Source organism: Lacerta agilis, chromosome 2 (genome assembly GCF_009819535.1).
Source record: "Lacerta agilis isolate rLacAgi1 chromosome 2, rLacAgi1.pri, whole genome shotgun sequence".
Taxonomy (NCBI): domain Eukaryota; kingdom Metazoa; phylum Chordata; class Lepidosauria; order Squamata; family Lacertidae; genus Lacerta; species Lacerta agilis.
In genome coordinates this window covers 101,477,191-101,498,596 of record NC_046313.1, presented here as the reverse complement: position 1 = coordinate 101,498,596, position 21,406 = coordinate 101,477,191, and the positions used below count along the sequence as shown (strand labels likewise).

Below are 21,406 nucleotides of genomic sequence, written 5' to 3'. Positions count from 1 at the left end.
TAGTTGGTCTCTAAGGTGCTACTTGAAGGATTTTTTTTTTAAAAAAAATTATTTTGTTTTGACTATGGCAGACCAACACGGCTACCTACCTGTATCTGAAGGGAGGGCATTCCAGAGGGAGGGCGCCACTACCGAGAAGGGTAATAGAGGGTGGAATTGGAAAAGTGATTGAAGGCAGGTACAAAACAACAAACAACAGCCCAAGTTCATAATACATATAAAACACATTTATACACAATACAGTTCCAAGCACCTTAAACTCCTGTTCCCAGGATTCTTGGGGGCAGGGATGTACTTTAAATATATGGCGTGTGTCAAGTTCCTCCAACTGGGGTAGATGAAAAGCCCTGGAATTGGAAAAAAAAATAAAAATGAAAATGTGGATTTCAAAAACATGCCTTTTGAAAAAATGTGTGGAAACAAACATGCTTAGCATGCACACAGAAAAATCAGGGCTCAGTTATGACCCATGTGCCCTCCTATTACAATAGCAAATTGTGTCCCAGCAAATTGTGTCATTGGTAAAACAGTGCCGACAAAAGGAGGGGAAAGAGGGAGCTTCATAGCAGCATGCTTGGGGGGAAAGAGGACATCAGCACATGGGCGTAGCCGGGGGGGGGGCAGGGGACAATTGCCCCACCTAAATCAATACAAATCAATAAAATGACATAGCTAACTGAGGTTCTGCGCCTCCCCTAACAAAAGGCCTGCCCCCCCCCCAAAAAAATCCTGGCTATGCCCATGCATCAGCATCTTTGGAAAATACCCCCACAGGGAAAAAGTAAGGGGCAAAACACCCCTCGCAAAAAATAATAATAATGCTTAGATGGCCACAGGACGCTGCTGTCGGTTGGGCTGGTGGGCAGAAAACGAAATTCAAGATTCTGCAAGGCGGCTACACCACGCTGCACCATTTTGTGGCAGGTCCCATTGGCGTCGCTTTGACTTTTTTTGTTTTTTGACGCCCTGAACGGCCCATACCCCCCCTCCCACACACCGGCTACTGTTTACAAAGTCACTCGTGCCTGAAAGGCGCTTAAGTTATTGGAATAACCATTGCTGCCTCTGCATGATTTGCAACCTGCAGCACCCCCCCTCCCCCCCCTCGCCCTCAAGTGCCAATGTAAAACCAAGAGGAACTTGAAGCGGGAGCACTTCTCCCCTCTTGGGTTTGGGCTGCTGATGCAGCTCCTCCTCGCTTTGAGAATTTTTCCTGGGTGTGTGGAGCTGACGTGTAGGCATTTGTTTTAAACTGTAAACCTAACGTGCCTCCTCCTCCCTTCTTTCAGCAGCAGACCTTTCTTTCTTCCGCCTTCCCTGGCTTAGTGGGCGCGAGGAGTTGTTCCGCAGCGCGCGAGAGGCGCCTGACGCTCTTCCTCAGGCGAAGCGCCTCGAGAAGCTCCCTCACGGTTCTCCTTCACGCAGCGAGGGATCCTCGCTATATATATAAAGTTTTAATGGTGTTCCACGCGCAAAGCATATCGCACAAGGCCCGCACAAGTCTCTCCCCCCCCCTCCCCCGAGAGGCAGCGCCTCAAGAAAAATAAGTATTTTAGACCCTTGACCGAATTAACGTTATCGCCTCCCTCACAAGAAACGTCCTCATCCCGTTTCCAGCCGAAACCCCATTTGGGAGCCGGCAATCTTGTTTTTCCTAATCTCACCGTTTTTTCAGAGCCTCAGAAAGATTGAAGTACCACAGACTTGGGTTACATGTACCGACATTTCATCATCATCATCATTATTTTAAACTGCTTTGTTTTTTAAAAAAATAAATAAGATTCCTCCTCAAGAGAAATTCCACTCGGGAAGATCTAAACCCCTCACAACATTCAGTTACTGTTTCAAGAGATCTCAGGGCTTTTCATCCCCTGAAAAAAAAAACAATCTGAAAACCCCATTACTGTACTCCAAGCATTAAGACCTCAGCAATCCAGCCCCACAAGTTTTTCTGTGTAAAGAAATGGTAGCCAAGTCATGAGGGAACAAAAATCACAATTTTAAAGTCAATGCATATAAATGTAAATCAAAAGTTACATTTGCCTGTTGCCTAGCTCTGAACAGTCTCTTAAAAGTTCATGTGAAGAATGATGATGATGATAATGATAATAATAATAATGTCCAGGTGGTTAACACTGCCTTCCCATGCATGTCTGCTCAGAAGTAAAAGTACCTTTGAGTCCAATGGGGTATTTGAGTCTCAGGTTGGGGTATATAAGCTTACAGCCTGAAAGTCAGAGAGAAAGAGGTGAAACCTATTAGGTTGCTTCAAAGCTGGTTTAATATTCATTCTCTCTGTTCACAATCCTTGGAACTGAGGGAGAGGCTAGGAAATTTCTAACAGACTTTTCAACACCTCACCAATTTCCAAGATTTTTTAGGGAGAGCCATGACAGTTAAGCTGCTAGAACACAAATGAAAGTCTGTAGTGTAACTAGGCAGTCCACATAATTTTTATGCAAAGTCACCCCAAAAAGCTGACACTTGTGGTCATTAAAGAAATGGGGGCAGAGCAAGGTGTTCCTCTCAAAGGACAGAAACGTCTGATTCAGGAGACAAAAAGTGGCCAATCCAAAGAGATACAGTACTCAAAACGTGTTACATGCAATAGCAGAAAATTTGGGTGCTTTTGTGAATAACTCATATTGCTTCCTTCACTTCAGCACTTTGCGAGGCTCACAACTTTTATTTTTCTGGCATGCTGTGTGGCTTGAAATATGATGCAGGTGTTCCCCAGACAGGGTTTACATACACCAATGTGCTATAAGTAGCTGCAGAGTTATGACCAATCCTATTCTCTGCTGCGGCTGTAAGGGTGGAAAAGGGATGAGGGGCAATGTTGGTTTCTCCATTTACATCAGGGTTTTAAATAAGTGTCTTAACTTGCTGATAGACTGGTTTTGATACTGACCTTTCTACCAATAGCTCAAGGCAGCTAACAACAACAACAACACCTTTATTGTCAATGTACAACCTGTGTTACAATGAAATTAACCGAGCCTCCCCCCCCACAAACACTCAACACTCAATAATACAAATATGTATGTATGTATGTATGTATGTATGTATGTATGTATGCCACCTCTTACAGACAGTGTCAGATTTACGTATAAGCTAAACAAGCTATAGCTTAGGGCCCCACTCTCTTGCCCCCCCAAATATTTAAAGGGGGGAAAACTGGATGTACATTTCCAAAATAGAAGATAAAAAAACAAATAAAATAAAACCTATATACAGCAACAGTGTTTTGGTTTGTGTTGTGTAGGCTCCTATGATGTAAGTAATGGGGCCCACCTGCTAGCCTGCTCCCTAAAATATTTCTGGTTTGCTCATTTCTATATACAGTGGTACCTTGGTTTTCAAACGTAATCCGTTCCAGAAGTCTGTTCCAAAACCAAAGTGTTCCAAAACCAAGGCGCGCTTTCCCATAGAAAGTAATGCAAAATGGATTAATCCCTTCCAGACAATTAAAAACAACCCCCAAAACATTGTACTTCACTATTAATATACTTTTTCTTAATTGTAGTTCATTTCAACAATCACTTTGATAAAATACATATTTTGCTAGGTCCATAAATTACCATATAGCATATATTCAACACAAAAAAACAGTGGCAATTTGTTGTTGACAAAGGACAGCTTGACGTATAAAGGGCCCCATTAATACCTTCAGTAGCTTAGGGCATCATCAAACCTAAATCCGACCCTGCTTACAGACTTACAGACATGATATTATTAAAACTGGGTGTGAACAGATCTGACCCAAGCATAGGATCCTGATTTCTGCTCCTCCATCAACATGCCTGTCATTCCACCCATATCCCCCCTGGCACTGTCAGTGTCCAGCAGACAGAAGAGTTGTTGCAAAAAGTGTCCTTTTTGATTGCCAGTGTGAATGGGGATTTGGGAGCAATCCTACTTTACCCAGCAAGCATAAATTGGGGATAGGATGACATTGTTAGGTTCCTAATGAGCCATTCCATTAATCCTAGCCCCTGTGATTCAGAATTCCCATTCTTTTTTCCTTTATGTTACACAAAGCGCTTTGCAGTAAGCCCCGACAAAGGGCAGAACAAAGGTGTGCAAAATAAAGTGAGTTTTGGCAGGCAGCCCCTGATAATTCCAAAAATTAAGAAGTGGCTTTGAGCTTGTTTCTCACTGGGTGAAAATGGGGGGCGGGGGGACGGGGACCTATGCTTGCAATCTCCCCATTTACTAACTTCTGCTTATCCCATAAAGAACAAAATCGAGGTAGGAAATCTCATTCCAAGAGTTCAGATGATAGAAGAAGTCTGACACATTCCCTTAAAACAGGTCGTGCAAACTGGCTTTCTTTAAAAGATGTAAAGGCAGAAGAAGATATAACATATTTTTCCACGCCATATTGGAGAGGGGCAAAGTTCAGTCTAGTTAAATTGCCCATGGACCCTCACTCAATCCATATCCAGCACTCTTGTGCTCCATTGATTTGCCTGTAGACATACGGCATTCCTGCTCCTATCAAAGTGTAAAATACGAATTCCAAATCAATCTTGAAGTGATGCAGTGTGGTATCTTCAGTTTTGAAAAGTTTTTGTTCTTATGCATACAGTCTGATCTGCACTGGCCCAAGACCTTTTGGCACTTGAAGCAAACCACAACATGGTGCTCACATCCACTGGCCAGGGAAGAGTGGGTGGGTGAAGACCTACACTGGGAACAAGATGGAGGAGAATCAAAGCAACCTTACCCAACAGTTGAAATGAGAATCTAAAGGTCATTGAGGGTGGGTGGGGGGAAGGGGCCAGGTCAAAATCAAGCTGGGTGGGCCCAGAGCCCAGAAGACCCCAGAGGGCAGCCCCCACCATTTCCTCCCTAGGAGTGGGAGGGAGACCAAGAGGTTGCTGTAGAGATGGTATTGGTAGGGGGCTGCTGAGAAAGAGACAGATCCAGCCTCAAAGGAGTGTGCCAAAGCCATTGCCACCACGGTAGCAGCAGCAGCAGGCGACAATGCATATATTGGAGGCCAGATCTGCTGTCACCATGGATCCGCCCATCTGAGGCAGTTGCCTCAGCTTGCCTCATGGGTGAGCCGGGCCTGAGTCTGATCCTGTTCAAGTTTTCCCTAGAACTCCACTCCCACTGATTTCAGTAGCACTTAGCTACTTGTATTTTGGATTGCAGTCTGAAGAACTTTGGTCACTATCTCTACCGTACTGAGCACAAGAATTGTAGAATTCATACTGACTTTACAGAGAGCAAAGTGAAAGCTTTGCCAATTGTAGGCTTATAATTTATGTAATCAATGAGTTACTTTTAGCTTTGGGGTTTGCTGTCAGAAGGGCATGCAAATATGCAAGCAAAACCAATGTTTGTAATATATAAACACCATGGGAATTTCACTTACTGAAGAAATTACAGGGAGCTAAATTTTCCCATCACAACAACTGGGTAAATAATCCATGAGCTACATATTCTCAAAGGGAAAGTTTATCAGCGTTGGTTATGCAGATGTAATGACTTATTAACTATTCATTGTTTCAATATCCTGCTAAAGAGTTGAGAAGGGGGTAATAATATTTCTGTTTTTTTCCTTTGTAATGATCCCCCCCCCAAAGAAAGTTGGTGTTAGTATTACTCGATACAGTAATTTCTTTTCTTTTCCTTTCCTTTCCGTTCTTAATAATACAGTTATTTCTTGAGTATGATGGGAAATATATAGTATATAGGCAGTACACCATAATGCCAACCTGCGTAAACTGAAGAGATTGCATGCTCTTTTTCAGCTTTCCCATGTAAATGCTAATATTGTTACAGTAGGAGGATACAACATGAAAGAGAAAGAGAATGTACATTCCCGCCACAGGGTTGTTGTTTTTTAACATCCCAATTATATATTGAGTTGAGCTGAGTTACGAGACTCATGTGAAAAAAGATCAGTTTTATGTTCAACTCTGGGCTCTTCCTGCTGGCTGCTGCCCCCGGGTTTGGTAGAGTTAAAAAGAAAGTAGGCTCAAAATTACCTCTCAGAAGAGATACTAAATAATATAGGAAATTGATGCTGCCATTGCTCACTTTGTACCACAGTTGCTATGCTAGGCATACTGATCCTGTGAATCCATTTGACTAGAAGGACAGATCCTGAAGTTGAGGCTCCAGTACTTTGGCCACCTCATGAGAAGAGAAGACTCCCTGGAAAAGACCCTGATGTTGGGAAAGATGGAGGGCACAAGGAGAAGGGGATGACAGAGGATGAGATGGTTGGACAGTGTTCTCGAAGCGACTGGCATGAGTTTGGCCAAACTGCGGGAGGCAGTGGAGGATAGGGGTGCCTGGCGTGCTCTGGTCCATGGGGTCACGAAGAGTCGGACATGACTGAACGACTGAACAACAACAACAACAACAACAACCACCTTCAAGAATACATTTCCACCATATACAGAAAAAAAAACTTACTTTAATATTTATCTACCATAAGACTGAATATCGTTTTTAGTATGCTATACAAATATTGTTCCCAAATAGCATGATCTGCACAGCCCCAAAGCTTCTTACAATCACTTTAAAACACACATACATCATATTGGATTTTTGAAATTGAAAATTAATCAAAATTATTTAACAAAAAATAAAATAAAACACACACACATGCGCGTGTGTGTATTTATTTCTGGTAATCATCTGCTAAATATATTTCAGGGACAGGTGCAAATTATGTACATGCCAGCAAATAATACACATACTGGAAGAAACAGAGTTTGAGAGTATACTGAGACACAGGCTAACCACATGGCACATTTGGAATAGGGTCTAAGGGTCATGGTGAAAGATCCAGATTCACGCATAACATAAGCACGTCCCCTTACCAAGTATAATTGTGCTTGGAGAGCCCCCCTCTGGCTTCTGACTTGCAAATAATCAAGGCTTCCTTTGCCACCGTGAAATATGAAAATGTGGTATTTTTATAATTGCATTTTTTAAAAAGACTTAGAAAGTAGATTCTCAACTAGTCAAAATCTATGCCAGATAATGGATTTCATGCTTTTATCAGTGCATACCTCACCCTCCAAGGCGCACTCCTCCATAGTCTCCTGATACAGACGGATGCCAACCAACCAGTGTAGGCACTAAATGCTGCATACATGCTTTGTTGTTCTCTCGCCCATTCTTTGTGGGATTCTTCCCTTTGGCCATCTGCGCAACAAAAAAATCTATTAAATTATTCTATTAAATTATTTTATCACCATCCCACAGACTATGACAAAAATCCATGCTATTCTTACAAAGCTTCATTGGCTCCTATTGAAGACATTTCCATACCCGTTAAGAAATAATGAGTTGCTTTAGCACTGTACAATTTCTGTGAGATTTGGCACCAGTTTGTTGTGTTATTTTCTGCTATTACACAGAATGTTCCCTGCTTCAGAAGTGGCTGTGGAGATTCAGTTTTGTGCTGATTGCTGGCTGGATTTCTGGGGCTCAGAAAATGAGATTTGATATTTTCAGTGGGCTTATGTGCAAAAAGGTAACATTTCATTAAAGAAGGACATTTTCCTCCATAGCCATCTCTGACAGCTAACCTCATTGTTATAGTCTCTAGTTTCTCTCCTTCACAGCACAGAGCTTAGGGCTATTGTCAAGCACTGTCTTCAAGTATATATCTGAAGGAAGTGGATTTTTTTTTGCCTCTGTAGTGAGACACAAGAAGCCTTTAATCTATTAACAAGCAATGAAGTTGCCTGAAAGCAACTGGTCTCCTATTTAGTGGATGTTGCCTTCCAGTACCTTTTTTACAAAATCTTCTACAAAAACACGTATTTTTTTCTGGGCACTTAAAAAGGTTGATGTTCAACCTGGCATAAAAGCCATAACTTTAATATTTAAAGTTACTATTTCATAAATCCATCCATCTTCTCTACTACAATGGCTGTGGTAGGTAAGGATCTTGACCAGGGGTCAGCAAACTTTTTCAGCAGGGGGCTGGTCCACTGTCTCTCAGACCTTGTGGGGGGCCAGACTATATTTTGAAGGGGGGGGAGAACAAATTCCTATGCCCCACAAATAACTGATAGGTGCATTTTAAATAAAAGGACACATTCTACTCATGTAAAAACACCAGGCAGACCCCACAAATAACCCAGAGATGCATTTTAAATAAAAGGACACATTCTACTCATGTAAAAACACGCTGATTCCTGGACTGTCTGTGGGCTGGATTTAGAAGGTGATTGGGCCGGATCCGGCCCCCGGGCCTTAGTTTGCCTACCCATGATCTTGACCATATAAATGTTTATTCGGTCCTAAATTCACTCTCTTAAGGCAGAGCCAATGAGTATGGCTGTGTGACAAGATGCTGTTCTAAGGCTACGGTTCTGCAGACATTCATGAGGATGTATTTTAGTGGCACACGTAACTGTATCGTAATTCTAGTCCATCTCAAAGAACATATGTTCTACTATGGCACACAGCAGTATGGAGGGAGAGAGAAAGAGAGAGAGAGAGAGAGAGAGAGAGAGAGAGAGAGAGAGAGAGAGAGAGAGAGATCAGAACCTAGCAAATGTTTTAGCCCTCATGATTATAGAAATAAGTTCGAATACAAGTTGTATGACAATGTCTGCTGAAGGTCAAATCTCAATGCCAAGCCAAAGTGTCATTTTAAAGTTGTGACTATTTAAGTGATTGGTTAACACACTTCACCTATTGGTATTTGACTCCTAGTAAGTAAACCCCTTTCAAAGGTACTGGAACAAGCCAGGCAAGGGTTTTTATTTATTTATTTATTTTGCCTCTTGAGCAGTTGGCAACCCTAGCTACCTGCCCTTCTGACTACCCCAAACACTGTCTGAGTACTAATCACCACATTTTAATAATACAGGTTCCTTCTCAAGAGCAGAGAATGGGCTGAAATGTCACATTGAGCATCAGGCAGACATCTTGACCCTGATCTAACAATCCATGCTTTCTGCATATAATAGTTGCTTGGCAACCATGTAAACATGGGTGGCAAGCCCTATGCCCAGGTACCAGCTAGCTTCAGGTGGCGGCTCAAATAACTGAGGGGACAGGCCACTTCTACGTGGCTCCCCTCAGATCCTGAGGGGATGCCTAGCCCGATTGTAGGGACATGGGTAAGTTCAATGCTTGTGATAAATGCTTTCCGTGACTGTTTGTAAGGTCTCACAAACACTTTATATTCTAGAAAAAGATGACCAGGTGTGTCTAGAAATGCTACCCTCTAATCTGGAAGTATTCCCCTCTAATCTATGGGATCTGGGATGCTTTGTATTCACCTGGGCTATATACACACTCTACCTCTGAAGCATATACATGCTCATTCTTTCCTGTAAAGAATCTTGGGCACTGTAGTAAAATTCCCAGCAACTTTTAACAAATCACAGCGCCCAGATAATGGGCTTTGAAGGTATAGTCGGTGCAAAGCTTTCCAAACATTAGTGTGTCGGCTGCAGTGTGTAGGTGGTGTCGCACAAATGCTCTTATAAGGGGTTAGTTTAACCTCCGGCTTGCTAGTAAAACTGAATTACTGTGCCGCGAAATGATGCATGTCTAAAAACTGTGTCACCATCATGGAAAGTTTAGAAAGCTCCGGTATAGTGTGTACTGAGCCTTGGTGAAAAGATAAATACATTCTGCCCTGGCTCAAGTGTTCCTTCATTTTTGTCCTTACTTCGCATGTTCCAGGCCTGAGCTTTGGCAAGCCTTGGTGCAAATTAAGCCCTGCACGTGAATTGAAGTAAGGGGTTGAACCATAAAGAAGTTTATGGGATGAAATTAAGGGGATTGGCTGAGGTCAGGTTAACCCTGCAAAAAATCAATTCCAATCTGTATGGGAGGGATGGCTTCTGCTCAATGTCCCCATTTCCTCAGAAATGACACTCTAATAATGGGAGATTTTGTACAGCAGGATGGGTGCATGGTATGTTTAGACTCTATAATAGGACAGAAATGTTTGGCTCAGATCCTGCCAGTTGTTTCTGAACAGGGCCAGCACGAAGCAGTGAGGTGCTCTGGATGACTCCAACTCCTTTCTCCCCACTTGCTCCCCACTGGTCCACTACTTTTGCCACAAGAAAAAAGGTTAGGGAGCAAGACCTATGGTTGCCTGGCAACCATAGCATCCCAGGCAGGAAACAGGAGTGGCCTTAGGCATATTGATGCTAGGCCAAATATAAAAATGGAAATTTCGCTCCTCCGTTAGATACATCCTGTAATCTTGAGTGTTGTCTTATGAGCTGCAAAATTCCGCATTGATTCTTCCATTATTTTAGTAGCAATGGCAGCTTTTCCCTTGCTGGGAACTTAGGCTGTGTACACACTACACCTTTAAATCACAATCAAAGCACATTTCCTCCTCAAAGAATTCTGGGCACTGTAGTTTGTGTTAAGGGTTGATGGAAATTGTAACTCAGTAAGGGGTAAACTGCTGTGAGGAGTATGCTCTACTCTCCATGAGCTGTTGGAGAGTGTCTTTGGCCTCCGACCTAGAGAGTCCTTATGTCAAGCAGTTAAAAATTCACCCACACCTCACATATTTACCTCTTGCATCTGATCTCCTGTTCTTCACTCTCTTCCGGTCCTGAGCAGCAGAAATACACATACCAAATGCACACAAAAAGCATCTGCTGCCAGTGTGGTTTTTTTTCCTAATGCAGATCAAAACTCACCTACTTAAACCCACATTTCATTGCCCTTTTCTTGATAGATAAGATGAACAAACATTCTCCCTTTTGGTTTAGCAGCATTCTAATATATGAAAACCTTCCAAATGTTTCCTCCCCCAATTCTTTCCTCAACATTTAAGCACTCTACATCAGTGATACTAAAGTACTCAACATTTTAAACAATGTACAACATTAGTATAATAATAATAATAATGGAAATGGTTAAAAATAAAACAGTGAGAGAGAGAAAGGAGAGGGAAGCCCGGGTAGTAAATCTCCCCTGATGCATTAATCTCGTTAAGGTTAAATAAATTTAATTTGATATATAGTCTCAAAGCACTCCCAGCAATGCATGTGGATTTATATTTTCCTGTACCTTATTCCCCCAATATACAATAAAAATGATAACATTGTCAACAAAAGAATCATAATCTTGTCTTCCCCCTCTCAGTCAGATCATACTAGTCAGTTTAACCATGCAGGCTACAATTCATACTTTGTTTAGCCGAACATGCAATCAGGCATTCTTCCGATTATAGGGAATAAGAAAAAGAATAGTGATCTGAGTGGAATCACATTCTTAAGCGAGTTAACATAACTGCTTCATAATATTTTGCAAATGATGGAACAGCTAACTCTCTGTTTTTACTGGTATTCCTCCTAGTAAAGTCTTTAAGGCTACCCTGCATCTTTTCTTTTGCTGAATAAACTCCATAAATATATTTTGCCAAGTATCTATAATTTAGGGAAGTATTATAATTGGAAAATTAAAAAACAAAAATAATTTTTTGGGTAAAATTTTAGAAATGTTAATTCCCCCAACCAATGTTTTCAACGGCAACCAGTTTTTAGTATACCTTTGACTTTAAACACTAGCTTTTCATGATTGTATTCAAATACATTTATTTAGGTCTTATGATATCAATATGCCATAATATTTAACTGGATAATCTCACCCATCCACTCAGATTTAGTACAGTACAGTTTATTTTATATCCTGAAACTTTGCTAAACTTGTCCTTTACATCAAGCAGCAGACTAATTATATTTTCCAGACCTTGAACATATAAGACCACATCACCTGCGTACAAGCTAATTTCAAAATCTTCCTAGGCAGCTTTAACACCTTTTATCATCTGGTTAGATCTAATAATTTCTGCTAGAGGTTCAACAGAGAATGCAAACAAAAGCAAGCATAGAGGGCAACCTTGCCTTGTTTGTCTCTTTAAATAAAACCTTCAAAATGTTTCCTCCCCTCCCCCCAGTTTTCTTTCTTTCTTTCTTTCTTTCTTTCTTTCTTTCTTTCTTTCTTTCTTTCTTTCTTTCTTTCTTTCTGCAAGGTAATATATACATTTCCTACAGTTTTATCCCATAGCAGCACTCTCTGTGGGTAGCATGGCTAGTAATCTATCGCATGAGACATATTGCTGAGATCCAGGCATCAAAGCCTATCAACCAAGGTGGATAAAAGATGGAATTGTACTATTATTTTATAGCGGTGAGAAGCTGTGACCTCAAAATACTGCACAGGACTGACAATGTGCACAGAAAAGTGGTCTTTATTTGTCTGTTGCAGCTCAGCCTTTATCAACACAACACAAACAAATTTAGAACAGCTCCCTCTACCTTTTGCCGTAAACAGGGCAGTTAGTTCCACAATCTCAGGCTACAACACAAAATATTGAGACTCTTAAAAAAAAACCTGTCAGTTTACAGGGCCACAAAGACAGGTTTGAATATGTGCAAGCAATGCCTGATGAAAATTCAGGAGTGGGGCTGAACATTATTTCTGACTGTCGGGGATTGAAGTTTCCAGTGGTGCTGTCAGAGTAGGACTTTGGAGCAGATGTCCAGGGTCCCTTTTAATATCCTGAAACTTTGCTAAACTTGTCCTTTACATCAAGTAACAGACTAATTATATTTTCCTCAAAGGCCCTCAAATGCAGCTGGCTCACCACAGCTGGAAGTTAGTGAAGAGATTTAGGTAAATTAAGGTAAAGGACCCCTGGACGGTTAAGTCCAGTCAAAGGCAACTAATGGGGTTGCAGCGCTCATCTCGCTTTCAGGCCGAGGGAGCCGGCATTTGTCCACAGACAGCTTTCTGGGTCATGAGGCCAGCAGGACTAAACCACTTCTGGCGCAACGGGACACCGTCACGGAAACCAGAGCTGTTTACCTTCCCGCCACAGCGGTACCTATTTATCTACTTACACTGGTGTGCTTTTGAACTGCTAGGTTGGCAGGAGCTGGGACAGAGCAATGGGAGCTCATCCCGTCATGGGGATTTGAACCACCAACCTTCTGATTGGCTAGCTCTAGGCTCAGTGGTTTTGACCACAGCGCCACCCATGTCCCTAGTGAAGTAACATACATTATAGCTAAACAGGGAGAGACCCTGCAAGGTTTTTTTTATCATATGTGGTGGTCTTGTAGTAACAATATATAATGAATTGAAAAGGATGTTTAAAATAACCTTTGTGGTTTTTTTTTTTTTTTAAAAGAAGCTTTTCTTTGGGGCATTATAGGGACAGAACTACCTAAATTGTATAGAAATTTATTTATATATGCTACTACAGCAGCAAGAATGCTACTTGTAACTCGCCCAAAAATGGAAAGAAGCAGAAGTCCCAGCAAAGGAAGAATGGATACAAAAACTTATGGAATATGCAGAAATGGCGAAACTTACCGGAAGAATCAGAAATCAAGATAACAAACATATATATATATATATATATATATATATATATATATATATATATATGGAAATGGTTTATTGAATATTTACAGAAAAATGGCAAACAGATAAAAAACATGGGCAGGATTATTTTAATAACCTGCAGTTTCATAAGAGTATATATTTAAAGTAGATAATTAAATGAGCAAATCAAATGAATTTGGATATGCAGAAGATATTAAAAAATAAATTTAAGGAACCGCAGAAAGAGGGGGAAGGAACTCAAGCTTTGAAATGTTAAAATGATTGTAAAATTAACGCAATGTATAAACCTGAAGAGTATAAATAAAAATTAAAAAAGAAAATAGGAGTGTTACATCCCTAGTTTCAATAGTAAAATGTTGGCGGGTATGTAAGTAGCAGCAGTGGAGGCTAGTCATGACTCCTCCCATATCTGCTATAGTGACTGTGCTGGACAACAGACAACAATGGTTATAGATTCCAGCTTCTTGGCACAGAATGGTTACTTTAGTGCAGTGTTTTGATTGATTGATTTTTAATGCAGTGGTACCTTGGTTCTCAAACGCCTTCGTACTCAAACAACTTGGAACCCAAACACTGCAAACCCGGAAGTAGGTGTTCCAGTTTTCGAACTCTTTTCGGAAGCCGAATGTGCTCTGTTTTGAGTGCCATGCTTCCGTTCCGAGTGTTACGCTGAGGTCTGCCTGTTTTTGCTATTTATTTTGCATTTTTGTGGCTTTTTTGTTTTGTTTTTTTGTGACTATGTGGAACCCAGTTCAGCTACTGATTGATTGACTGTGTGACGGCAGTACATTGTTTATTGCTTTCATTTTATGGATCAATGGTCTTGTTAGATAGTACAATTCATGTTAAGTTGGTGTTTTAGGGGTTGTTTTTTAAAAGTCTGGAACGGATTAATCCGTTTTGCATTACTTTCCATGGGAAAGTGCGCCTTGGTTTTGGAACGCTTTGGTTTTGGAACGGACTTCCGGAACAGATTAAGTTTGAGAACCAAGGGACCACTGTATACTCAGTGTCCCAGAGATAGCTCTTTTGTTGTAAAGGCTGGTCCAGATTATGGGTTTCCAGGCCCACATTGATGGCTGGATGATGTTGCACACAACCAAGAATCCCTTTTTCCAGCAGAATGCTGTTTTGGTTGAGTGCAAGAGGGCAGCCTGGAAACGGGGCGCAGCTGGGCATTCTCTACCAGCCACGTCGACTGGCGCAGATCAGCTCAGACTGAAGCACCCCTTATGTCTGGTCCATGGTGATCAAGACTGTCGAAACATTACTCTCAGCCCTCCCAAATGAAGCTCTCTTGACAAGTCCTTGGCTGGCTTAACGTGGCCAAGAGAGATCCCCCGTGGGAAGCTGGCCTGCATCTTCGGAGATTCGCCTGTCTGCTTCTTGCCCTCGCCTGAAGAGCCGCTTTTCTTGTCGGTAATAAGAATAATGACAAACCCCTGTGAAATCCTTTCGTGGTTGTCAGAGGCAAAGTGTGACCTCCACTGGCCCCTATCAAGCTCACCAGCAAGTTTGGAGAGGCGACTGGATTATGTTGCTCAATTGCTAATTAGGGGCTCCCTGTTGCCTCTCTTGCTCCAGCACGCCAACGGTTTCTATGGCAACTACAGAAGCAGATGCAGGAGCGACTTCACCCAGGAGTATCGCAAAGCAGCCCAGCCACAACCTCCTGAACTCTTCCTGAAGAGAATGAAGGTGAGTGACAGGTCACCTCCGGCTGGTCTTAGACAGGCTCCCACTGGGAAGAAGGCAAATGAAAGCCTTCATCGTTACCAGACCTCCTATCTGGTTGTTAATAGGGACAAATGGAATGAAAGGGCCTTATGGGCGTGCTGTGACTAATCTCATTTTGCACGGAGGAAAGCATGAAATGTACTGGAAGTAGGCCTCGGTGCATTGCAGTGGTTAAGATCTGGGAGAGAAAGTTCTCAAGTTCAGGTATTTAACTATTTGACCACAAGTCTTCAGCCGTTTCATACCTGAGACCCACCTCCAACCTGTGGCTATGCTTTTTTTTTAAAAAAATGAAAACCTATTTATTTTCCAACTGTACACAACATTCCAAATGCGGTCACACATTGAAATTCTGTAGCAGCATTACAATATTGGCAGTTTTATTTTCACAACAGCCCATCTGGCTGTTAACCAGAAAGTTGGTGGTTCAAGCCCACCCAGGGATGGCCATGGGCAGGATTCCTGCATAGCAGGGGGTTGGACTTAATGACCCTCAGGGTCCCTTCCACCTCTATGATTCTATGATTCTCAGTTCCTTTCCTCGTGATCTCTACCATGGAATGTGCCTTTCCTCACACACACTGGGTCAAAATCTTTCTGCACCACGACCCCAAGGTCTCATTTCTGATCAGTCAGCTCATGAGCATATACTGTATATGAACATGCTTCGCTTTTACACTTGTTTACACTGGATCTCATTTGCCATTTTACCACCCAGTTTAGAAAGGAGCTTTTACAGCGTGGCCTAGGTCATATCCAGAGTACTCGAGAGACATGCTGTGATAGATATGGGAGGGCGACTGATGAATCCCACCACGAAGGTTGTTGGTAGTGGGGATGGCTGTAGTTGACTCTTTCACTTGCATTTGTGTGTACTGTATATGTGTGAAGCCTGGGATTAAAATCCCTGGATAAAATTGCTTGTCCCAAACTGCTGATTTTATCCCATTTGACCCTTCGCCAATGTGGACCTAATTTGAGCTAGAACAGCAGGCAGGCTCCTGAATCCTAGCGCTCAACTCTTCTGTATGGTGTTGCAAGAATATGTCTTTCTGTAAAGCATAATCTGTCATGCTGTAAAGTAAAATGCTTTTCTGATCGGAAACATCTGTTTAGGAAGATGTGGTTAAGTTTTTGTGCTTCCGTTACGATCAGTTTTGGGAGGTTGTGAATATCACACTGTTAAGACTTATATTAGATGCTGCTTAAAGCTTTAATAACTAAAATGCAGCTAATTGTTTGTTAATTATCTTCTTGCTGTTTTTAATAGCTGCCTTGAGCGCTTTTATAGAGAAAGATGGATATAAATTTCTCAAATAAAACCAAAATAAAAAGGTAAAGCAAATTCCATGTGCCCAAGGTTACATTAGTAGAAATTCTTCTCTATCCTCTGTTTACCGAGTACTCTTCCTAATTTGCTTGCGAGGAGGTTAAGATGGCATTGGCTCAAGCAACCTTCCAGTCCATTTCCAGTCCAATATGTTGGAGAAACAGGTTTGTAGTGCAAAGCCTCCCAGTCAGCTATAATTGTGGAACCTGAATTTGCAGGTGTGTGATTGAATCCCACCTGAGAACAGCTACAGTCTGGAAGAACCCTCTGTCACCTGCTCATGAGAGGGATCCATTGTCTGTAGTTTCTTTCCTGCCTTTCGGAGGACCAGGTTGTCCTTTGTTATTGTGGTGTGGAAGTGCTAGTCCTCCTCTTTATTAAATCTATCTGCTGGGATTTTGGGTAGTAGCTAAGTCCTATTTAATTGCTTTGCAATATCTCAAGCGGCATGTTGTGGATTAGGCTCCTCCTGCCCCCACATCCTGGCACTGACAGTAGGAGACTTGGCATCTGTCCCCATTAAGCGATGAAGACAGCTGCCTCTTAATTCTCTTTCGGGACCCACAGCAGTTTTGACAACAGGTAAAGCCACGGCTGCTTCTCGTCCTCTGTGCCGCTGCGCCTGGAGTCCTGTCACCTTGCAGCACTGCAGAGGCAGGAAACCGAACATCGTGTTGTGACAAGGGGCTTAGCTCATGTGACTCTGCATCTGTGCTGCTTGGATAATCTCTTTCTCTGATCCTTTCGGTTTGCAAGGGAGAACTCCCACTGCTGATTCCCAAGCCCAAGTATTCATTCTCAGCTTATTTCATGGAGGGGAGAAATGATATAGCTCAGTATTTTATCTGTGGGAGATCTAATGAGGGTGATCGGATGCAAAGGCAGGGGCTTGTGTTTGCTTAATAGTTCTGCCTGTTTGAGCAGGCACTTGTTTTCTCACCCCTGCAGCATTTTGGGATTACAAACTGTACCTGTTGAAAATCCCTCTCTGGCAATATTTTATTACAGTTACAAAACCCCTGACAGCTTGCAGGCTGGATATAACCCCGCCCCAAGCACTTTATCTGGTCTCTAGTTACCCCGTACTACATTTTAATTATGTTGTGGCAAAGTGTTTGCTAGCAGTATCACTGGTACGGAAAATATTGCTTTCAAAAGCTGTAAGAGACGAGAGGCAGAGTCTCTCTCTCTCTCTGGGTTTCAAAGCCCATGCTGATCGAGGGGGTCAACTTTATTTATAAAGCCTGAGCAACAATGAAGGCTTGGCAAAACGCCTCTCCTACCCAACCTTGAAATTACAGGGTGGCTTTAGAGAATATAGAAGCAAAGGGTCATAATTCAGTGGCAGAGGTACATGCTGTGCATGCAGATAATCCTGGCTCCATCTCCAGCTTCTCCAAATAAAGGGACCTCAGGTAACAGGCTTACAAACAACTTCTATACGAGGACCAAACTAGATGTGATATTTATCATATGGTTGCCCTGGTGCACTTGGTCTTTAAAAAATAATAATAAATCGCTGGTACAGCCCATCCCCACAAGCCGGATCAGGACTGTACTGTGTGTAGAAGGGGCCTTAAACCTTCTTCCTCCGCTTTGCTCCCAATCAGAATCCACACAACCCCATGAGCCCAAGGAGGGGAAGGGGGCAAGGCCATGGAGAGTTTCACAGGAAAGGATGAGAAGCTGGTTGTGGATCCAAGGGAGATACTGTGGGAGATATTGTGGGACACAGGCAAGGGCATCACAGTGTCTGGGCGATGAAAACAGAGATTCATTTTAGCAGCAGTCCTGGGTAGATTGAGCAGGCAAAGGTGAGCCATCAGAAGGCCAGAGAAAAGGTTATTGCAGACTGTAATCACTGGGGGAAATTAACAGGAGCACGTACCACCTATAAGGCCCTATATTATCCCAGGACCAGGTTGTGGAGAAGCGAGGATGCTCAGAAGAGCCTCTCACACTCACTTGCTTGCCCAACTGCAACTCAACAGCTCTGCAGGGCTGCCAGTTGAGTCTTAATCTAAGGTAGTTGCTGCCATTATCCTCCTTGCAGCCAAGGTGCACCTGGGTCGCACCAAAATGTTGTTGTTTTTCTTAAGGCTTCAAGCCGGTACAGCCTGCAATCATTGGCTCAACCTACACACAAACTTGGGACGCAGGTGGCGCTGTGGGTTAAACCACAGAGCCTAGGACTTGGCAATCAGAAGGCTGGCGGTTCGAATCCCCATGACGGGGTGAACTCCCGTTGCTCAGTCCCTGCTCCTGCCAACCTAGCAGTTCAAAAGCACGTCAAAGTGCAAGTAGATAAATAGGCACCACTCAGGCGGGAAAATAAACGGCATTTCCGTGCGCTGCTCTGGTTTGCCAGAAGCTGCTTAGTCATGCTGGCCACATGACCCAGAAGCTGTACGCCGGCTCCCTCGGCCAATAAAGTGAGATGAGCACTGCAACCCCAGAGTCGTCTGCGACTGGACCTGACGGTCAGGGGTCCCTTTACCCTTACACACAAACTTGCTGGGGAAAGCAAGGCTAGCTTCTAGCTGTCTTCGCCCACCCCAATATCAAAGCAGCTTACTCATTAACCTGGCAGCCTCCGCCCCCATAACTTCCCAAAGCCCAGGAACTCTGAGACCAACTCACCCCGTGTTTCCCAGGCAAGTTCCCTTATAAGTTACTCAGTGTGTAAAGGCAGCCCACATTTCACAAGTTTTTCCCAGGTCTCAGAAAAAATGGACTGGCCTCTTACAACTCTGATCTAAACAGTAGCATGGATTCCAGAATCCCGAGGCTGGCAATTGCAGAGATTAATGGCACAGTTGTGAAACTTTACTAGAAATAAAAGGTAGGGGGGGGGAAGCAGGCAGAGGGTGAAAACAGAATACAAAGTGAACCAGAACACTGTGGCTCTAAAACTGGGCTAATCCTAGCCTACCAACTACAGCAGCCTTTCTCAGCCTTGGGTGCCCAATCGTCTTGGACTACAGCGCCCGAAATCCATAGCTTCCCAGTACCTTTTAAAAATCCCTCTCCTTTGGGCCAAATTTGCCCTCAAAGCAGATCCCGTCCTTACTCCACTGGTACAACTGCAGGGTGTGGTGTTTTGCAGGGAGCCGTGGGCTAATCTTGCTTGTGCTCTTTTCCAGGAAACTCCTTCAAAGCACATATTCTCTAAACACGACAACAGGCACGCCTTCCCAGGATCAGCTACATATTTTGAGAACGTGAGTGTGCTTGGTTTCAGGGAGCGGGAAGGTTGTTTTATTATTATTATTATCCTTTTCCTCTTATGCAGCAATAGAGCCGTTAGAGAAGTTAATCAGAGGAGTGCTTGATTAGAGACATCAGTTTCATTCCTAATGTGATTAGCTCTCCCTTGGCAGGCTCCAGGGCTCCCTCAGGAACTGATGACACCAACCGGCCGCCTCTGCAGAAGCACTAGTTAAGTGCTCTTGGCTGCACGAAGTAGCCTGAGGCTTTGCCTTACATGTCTAGTGGTTGCCTGATGCACTCAAGCATTCAGGGCCAGGTGCTGCATGGACAGGACAGAACTGGGCAAGTGTTAGGTTCAGCACTAGAGTGCTCCATGCCACATCATCCTTTGTTAAGGCAGGTGTGCTCCATAAGATTCCTCACTGGCGCTGGGAGGGAAAGTCGACTAAGCTTGAACTCAAAGGTTAATCTAGTGAAACCACGCTTTCTGAAACAATGTGAGAACCAAAGCACAGCCGTCCTTTTAAATTTGCACATCCGAATTTTGCAGCGCAGTTCTCCAGCCAGATAATGTGTAGGGGGGGAATGCATATATTCGTGAGAATAGCATACAAAACGCGTTAGGATAAATCGGTTGCAAAAATGTGTATATTAGTATAAAAAAACCAACCCTGCATAGAATGTGTTTATTAGGAGAAATTTGCACTAAAATGCCAAATAATTGCAATTTGTGGCATACTGGCTATCTCGCGAGTTAATATATGCAGGATCAGGTACTGAGGGCAGGAGTTTCAGTTTGGTGTGAAGATAGATTAATTTTTTAAAAAGCGATCGCAGAGTTGTGAACCCTTCTTCAAAACATGTGTGAGAGACGTCAAGCACTTGATCAGTCGCAAATTTTGTCCCTCAATTGGAAGGTAGTTCACCCATCACTAGTTTCGATTAAATGTGGGGAAGGTTTCCTCCAGCGCCCTCCCTCGCTCTCAGAATATTGCATCTGTCTTCCACCCTTGGTAACCTCCTGGCTTCTTCTTGTTCTGTGTTTAAAATGGTGTGCTAGACGGCTCCTTTCGCAGTGCAGGTTATGAACAGACTGGTCCTTGTTTCCACGGCAGGGCTTAGGAAGGAGGAGAATAGATGGAAGCCTTCCCGACACCAAGAACATAATTGACTGGGTTCCCTTGAAGGAGGAGTTAAGACGTGAGAGACCCCTCATCTCAAGCTACCAGTATGACTTCCACTCTAGAGAAAAGATCCCCCAGGTGTTAGTTCATCACTCCCACAGGCAAGGGCAGCCCCTCCAACGCACACCCAGCACCACCTACCAGCACATGTACCGGAGCTACTGTTTGTATGAACCCACCCTCAGGACATTCAAGCGTGAGGTGTCTAAAGATCCCATCAAGCCTGCCTCCAGTGAGCCCACCAAGCCTACCTCCAGTGAGCCCACCAAGCCTGCCTCCAGTGAGCCCACCGCCCCTGCCTCCAGCGAGCCCGCCACCGTTCCAGGCTCATGTGAGCCCACTGCAACAGATACCAGCAAGACCCCAGAGGCCTTTGCTACAGGACCCATTTATGTGCGTCCTGCCACCCACAGGCCAACCCGGTGGACTGTCTCAGACTGTTTGCGCTGGCACAACTGTTGATCACACGTGAAAGTTCCTCAGTTATCTGCGAGAACAGTTAAATGCTCCTTTGTACAAGGTTAAATATGGGAAAAATAAAATAAAATCTTGCTGGACTGTGACACAA

General features: G+C 43.2%; 2 protein-coding genes across 3 annotated transcripts in view; one reads left to right on the top strand and one right to left on the bottom strand.

The window, feature by feature from the left end:
- Positions 1 to 2,236, bottom strand: part of IHO1 (interactor of HORMAD1 1) — a 48,130-nt gene extending 45,894 nt beyond the window's left edge. Inside the window, exons 1-2 of one of the 2 annotated variants that reach the window (XM_033141399.1) lie at positions 2,174 to 2,236; positions 254 to 347 (exon numbers count right to left, since the gene is read on the bottom strand). The gene's annotated coding sequence lies outside the window, so the exon portion shown is untranslated. Of the gene's footprint in view, positions 1 to 253; positions 348 to 1,297; positions 1,490 to 2,173 lie in introns of those variants that run through there. The other variant, XM_033141398.1, reaches the window with a different exon arrangement.
- A 6,739-nt stretch (positions 2,237 to 8,975) lies between these two features.
- Positions 8,976 to 21,406, top strand: C2H3orf84 (chromosome 2 C3orf84 homolog). Its single transcript, XM_033141397.1, has 4 exons — positions 8,976 to 9,107; positions 14,962 to 15,075; positions 19,588 to 19,665; positions 20,770 to 21,406. The coding sequence occupies exons 1-4, from the start codon at positions 9,081 to 9,083 to the stop codon at positions 21,298 to 21,300; spliced, it is 750 nt and encodes a 249-aa protein (XP_032997288.1). The 5' UTR covers positions 8,976 to 9,080; the 3' UTR covers positions 21,301 to 21,406.